The sequence below is a fragment of the Oryza brachyantha genome, chromosome 7 (assembly GCF_000231095.2).
Source record: "Oryza brachyantha chromosome 7, ObraRS2, whole genome shotgun sequence".
Taxonomy (NCBI): Eukaryota; Viridiplantae; Streptophyta; class Magnoliopsida; order Poales; family Poaceae; genus Oryza; species Oryza brachyantha.
In genome coordinates, this window is record NC_023169.2 from 4,030,831 (window position 1) to 4,036,918 (window position 6,088).

At 38.6% G+C, this 6,088-nt stretch overlaps 1 protein-coding gene across 1 annotated transcript; it reads right to left on the reverse strand.

Moving 5' to 3' along the window:
• Positions 1–3,046: 3,046 nt before the first annotated feature.
• LOC121054909 (alpha-amylase inhibitor 5-like) lies at positions 3,047–3,481 on the reverse strand. The gene has a single exon (XM_040525868.1). It carries the CDS (start codon positions 3,479–3,481, stop codon positions 3,047–3,049), a length of 435 nt encoding a protein of 144 aa, XP_040381802.1.
• Positions 3,482–6,088: the final 2,607 nt, after the last annotated feature.

Here is a 6,088-nt window from a genome sequence, read left to right on the forward strand (position 1 = left end):
AACTGACCAGAAGACGGCCGATTTTTTTTCGTTTTTGCTTATATATAAACTAAAATTTAAATTTTCAACTTTAAATTTTGAGTTTAAGATTATTTCACCGTAGTTTATTTTTTGGTTTTATCTTTTAGATCGCTAAGAATATGTATATAAAAATTTTATTCATAAATAATTTTTAATTTATAAATATACCGTGAAAAAAAACCAAAAGCTGAGCAAATTCAAGAAATACCCTGAACCTACCTGACAGGAATTGGAGAGGAATTGGAGAGGAGATCCTCATCCAAAGTTGGAGGATCCAATCACATTTTGTCTGTTTGGATACAGGATAAGACAGCGAGGTTTGGAGAAGTATTTGCGTTTTGTCTCATGGCCAATTCGCCCAACACTTGTCCAGGCCAGCAAGTACATGAACAGGGCAGAAATTCAATGGTCAACCAAGTGAAAAATTACTAGTACTATCTCCATCTCCGAATGTTTTGAATTAACCAACATCAAACAAGTACTAGAATTTCTTTTACTTTCTATAATTATAGTGTATTTGCCCTCTACTTTCTAATATTAAAATATTAATCCCTTTCCTTACCAATCACCACCAATACATGAATTGCTTTAAAGATAAAGTCCCTGTACGACAAATAAAGAGAACTGTTTTTTTCTTTTGGAACTTACAAAGTTTTACATGCTTACTTACAGAAGAGGATCTTTGACTGATTCATAGAAAATTAGTTCGTCCACCGTCCCCAAATGGAAGGGATCGTAATATTTGAATTTTGTCTCTAAATGAAAGAGATTTATGATATACTACTTATCACATCAATAATCTCTTATTCAAAATTTTTCACAAATCCCAAACTATTTCCCACTTTATATATTAAAGGGGCAATCCGCTATACTTAATTTATCCAAAACAACCTACAATACTTACATTTGGGAACATAGAGAGAGGTGATTACATTGACATACGAAATCGGTTGTCCTTTAAACATATTCTAATTAAGAGGTGGTGGTGAATCTGTTACCCCACTGCTCATATTATGGTTTTCCTCCTAATTTTCTTAATATTACGTGAGAACACAATCTAAATGGTTAGTCAAATACATTAAATTAAGGTAAGTGTTGTCTGTAGCAAAAAAAGGCATCATATTTAATGGAAAATATGTTTTTATTCTTTAAAGTAATATCGTGATCTTTTTCCTTTTATCCCTATCAAAAGCACGGAGGTTTGCTAGTGGTTCAAATATTTAGTTTGTCTTTGCTATCTTGTCGGTATCCATCCTACACACAAATTGCAAGTTTTCAATCACAGGCTTCATGAGCATGGACTAGATCTAACGGACAAGTGTTAGGGTGACCCAAGCACGCGAACGTTCGTGTATATTAGTCATTTTGTGAACGTGTGCCAAGAGCCCAAAAACGTCAATGGAAAATAAGAAAAAAAATTTAATGAGGATAATATACAAAAATATTTGGATATGCATGGTAATATGGTATGATGTCCGGTTGGGTTATCTAATCCAACTTAATTTATGATCTTAGCCTAATCTTGATCACGTCTGCTAAGGGCATATTCAAAGGTAAAGCTTATTGTTGACTCTTTCTTTATCCATGTCAGCAATATTAACTCATTTTATAAACATATCTTAGAAAGGTAGAGTCGGGTATTGTTTTTTCATTAAAGTAATATACTCTCCTTTTATTTTAATCTACCACATACAACAAAAGTTTTTTAAATAAATACTAAGAATCAACTCTAAGTCATTGTCATGACATCATATTTGTTATCATACAACCATTTTTCTCTTTTCTGATGAAAAGAGTCAACTAATAATCCCATTGTACATGCCCTAATGAAGAATACAATCGGTTTACGCCATTAATCTTGAATTGATCTTCTTGTCTTGTCTTCTCCTTTCTTCTTTTGTTTTCTTCTGAGATCACGGGGTGTGACTCGAATTTGCTTAGGGAGCTTTTATTGTATCGATCACCGAAACAAACTTCTATTCTAACTCTCATCTGTTTCTTTTTTCTGCTTAGAGAAGGACACGGTAAAACTATGGTGAATTTTATCTCTGCCTCTCCATCTCAATTTTTTATTATCTGGTATCTAACCAAAAAATCAACTAACATGTCCCAGGTCCTTGTAATGGGGTGTCTGTTGTGGTTACCATGGGCCTAGATCTGATTTGCTGGACGGTTGTCACTATGTATAATTTATTGTAATTGATAAAAATAAGAGACCGTAATTCCCTAATTTGTTATGATAGATCCATCACCGGACGTAGTATATGTTGGCTTATCATCAAATTTACACCTGAATAGAAATTTATCTGTAGTTTTTATTTCAAATTTCAAAACAAGGTAAAATAAGAAATATTAACTCTTACCTCTGTTTTCTAATAGATGACACCATTAAGTTTTTTTTCATATGTTTAACCATTTATCCTATTGAAAATTATTGTGCAAATATCAAAAAAATAAGTTGTGCTTAAAGAAATTTTTTTAAATAAATCAAAATATCAAACTTGTGTCATCTGTTAAAAGGAGGGAGTAAAGACTAATTAACACCACTCCTCTTTATTGCCCATCTCATAATTAAGAGTACACAACTTTACAAGAACAAGCATGAAGCATGGATGGGTGCATATATGTGTTCGCTAGCACGCGACACTAATTATTTCATTAATTTAATAAATAAATGAGTAAAGTATATGGCCGGTATTTAAACTTGTGGCGTGTGGTACCACTTAGATCCATAAAATTAGAAAAGGCACGTTTAGATGCATGAACTTGTTTTAGCGTCTAAAATTATGGACCTGAATGCTATATTAAAATGAGTTCATGAATCTGGATTGTACATTAAAACAAATTCGTAGACCTGAATAGTACATTAAAACAAATTTATGGACCTAAACATGCATTTTCTAAGTTTATGGACCTAAGTGGTATCACGCCACAAGTTTAAAGACTGGTCATGAAATTTACTCTAAATAAATTATCCATAATATAACGGCGGTTATTATAAGTAATAAATATATATAGTAGCAGATTACTTAATCACGATGTTAGGGCAGCGGCGCGATTCGCCGTCGTCCCCCTCGCCGGCGGCGGCGCCGGTCTCAAGGTCGCACTCGTCGCGCCCGGGCAGCCCGGCGGCGATGGCGGCCATGGCGCCCTTCTTGCACCTCGGCGGCGCCTCCTCCTCCTCGACCAGCACCTCCACCATGGCGCGCAGCGCCTCGCAGCGGCAGTAGGGCGCCACCTCCCTCAGCTGGTGGCAGCACCGCGCCCGCACCCCCGGCGGGTCCCCGCCGGCGCACCGCCGCAGCAGGTAGGCCCGGCACCCCGGCAGCGGGTCCTTGGGCACGACGCCCTGCCCCGGCTCGCACCGGTCATGGTCCTCCGCGCCGGCCACCGCCGCCGCCGCCAGAGCCAGCGCCCCCGAGAAGAATAGGAGCACGAGGAGCTTGCCGCTGGACCCCATCGTCGTCGTCGCCGCCGGTGGAGATCGATCGATCGATCGAGCAGCGCAGGACGTCGGAGATGAGATTATATGTAGCTGGTTGGAATCGGAAAGGAGGAAGAGAGAAATGCAAGCAAGCGTGGGGAGGAAGACGAACTCTTTAGTCTTTTCTTTTTTTTTTTTTTTTTTGGCGGGAAGCAACGTGCATGGGATTTGTCAGTGAGTGAGAGGGATTAGCTAGCGTCCGGATTAGTAAGCCAGAGGGAGTACACCAGCGGTGCCTAAACTTATATGTATATGTCATTTAGGTCCCTGAACTCTCAAAATGTATTTTTGGTCTCCGAACTTATCTGGTGTGTCATATAGGCTAAACGAGCTTCACCCGTTCCATCCGCTGACGTGGCGTCTACGAGAAAAGAGTGAAAAGAATAAGGAGGAGAGAGAGAAACTGACATGTGGGACCAATATGGCACCACCAACATGTAGGCGCCACCGTGGCATGTCACGTCAGCGGATGGAGCAGGTCGGAGTCCGTTTGGACCTATGTGACATCCCCGAACAAGTTTGGGGACCAAAAATACATTTTGAGAGTTCAGGGACTAGATGACACATGCATAAAAGATTAGGAACTACAGCTGGAATCTTTAATGTCACAAACTTATGAAATGTTTATATATATGGAGTACTACATTAAATCCAAAACTTTCTAGCTAGTTAAAACTTCCTACAATAAAAATGGTCTTTCATAAAGCTCCTACGTACTAAAAACCAAAAAAATGGGTTTCTTTAGAAAGACTAATTAAAGCTCTACTCAAATACATACGTCCACTCAAATTAAGATTTTCCTTTTCCTATTAATTTCCCCTGTGATCCAGAGAATTGATCACCACCTTCCCATATTACTTCCCTAGTTAAAGTTAGGCAAAATTTGCTATAGGGCATTAAAAAACGTGTAATTAGCTAGTGGACACCGTAAAATCACAAATTTGGTACAGGACACCACAAAAATATGGCAATTAGCTATAGGGCACTCCGGCCAATTTTTTATTATTTTCGGAGTAAAATTTTTTAAAAATGACGAGATTGCCGTCAGTGGTCAACCCGTTATACTGACTAGGTTCGGTTGAACCAGACCCAATCAGTCTCGGCGCCACACCACACCCAAACCCTAGCCTATAGGGCAAGCGAGCAGGCAGCGACGGCGGCGACTCAGTTGCGGCGAGGGCACATAACGGGTTGGCTACCGAGGACAATATTGTTATTTTTAAAATTTTTGACTCTAAAAATAATAAAAAATCGGCCGGAGTGCCCTATAGCTAATTACCACATTTTTGTGGTGTCCTGCAGCAAATTCGTGATCTTACGGTGTCCACCGGCTAATTACACGTTTTTTCGATGCGCTATAGCAAATTTTGCCTTAAAGTTAACCGGGTTTCAGAAGTTCCTTTATCTAGTTCTTCTTAGAGAATTCTGAATACTATTAAATTGGATTAAAAATTTATAATAGAGAAAATTTCAACTGATTATCTTTTTTCAAATTTGGAAAATTCGAGTAAACCCTGTAATAAAAATTTGACTCTTTCAACATAAATTTCGAAACTTTCAATTCAATTTTTAAACTTCAACTAAAATTTAAAACTTTCAGCTTATCTTATTATTATTTATTTATTAATAGAAACTCATCCGAATTTCCTATTTGAAGATATCTTTCGTGCGATATATATACAACCTGCAGAGTTCTCACGTTGCTTCTTGTCGCTCGGACTGTTCTTGTCGTAGATTGTGTAGGAGGTGGTGGTTGCTTAGACCATGCGCTAGCACGGGATCGTTTATCTCTAACGGGTTTCAAGTCTCATCTCTTTCGGGTAGAGCCCTCGTCACTCAGCACAGGTCATTGATGTGTGCAAACATTTCAATCAGGCACCAGACCGTCACGAACAGATGATATCTCAATTGGACCGAAACTAAAGCCTATCCCAGATAAGATTGACCAAGCAATACGAGTCAAGCCAGGTAAGGCATGAGCCCATCACGAATTACTGTCTCAATCGGGCAGAATACTAAGCTCGTCACGAATGAGTAATCATCTCAATTAGGCTTCGCACGAAGCCCGTCACTGATAGGTTTGACCGACCTGTTGAGTCAAATTAGCCACGGTTGGGACGATATATCTCTATCAGGCTTGCACTAAGAGCCCGTCATAGTTGACTATATGTCTTTACCTCTATTGGTCATTTGTATAACCCGTCACAGATGACTACATCTCTATCGGGTTTTTTAACTGCGCCCGTCAGTAATAAGTGGGCTGTAAAAATTACCACCTTATATTTATGTTTATAAGATAGGAGAGAAGAAAAATGAACTATAGATTTACAGCTAGTGATAACTCGACCTCTAACATACTAGGTGCATGTGTATGAGGGGTGGATCATACATTAATAATATAACATATGCTTGTGTGTGACTACCGTAAAAATCTAAAATATTAAAAGTGACTAAATATTTAGAGAGCGAAGAGAGTAAAGAAAAGAACATTGGAGTTCATCATTTATTCACCATATATAAATATGTGTTTCCCGACAAAAAGAAAACACTATACATATGGAGTATATAGTATGTAGAGCGAGG

Coding starts and splice junctions, on each gene's coding strand:
- LOC121054909 (XM_040525868.1), bottom strand. CDS start 3,481: ATGGGGTCCAGCGGCAAGCTCCTCGTGCTCCTATTCTTCTCGGGGGCG.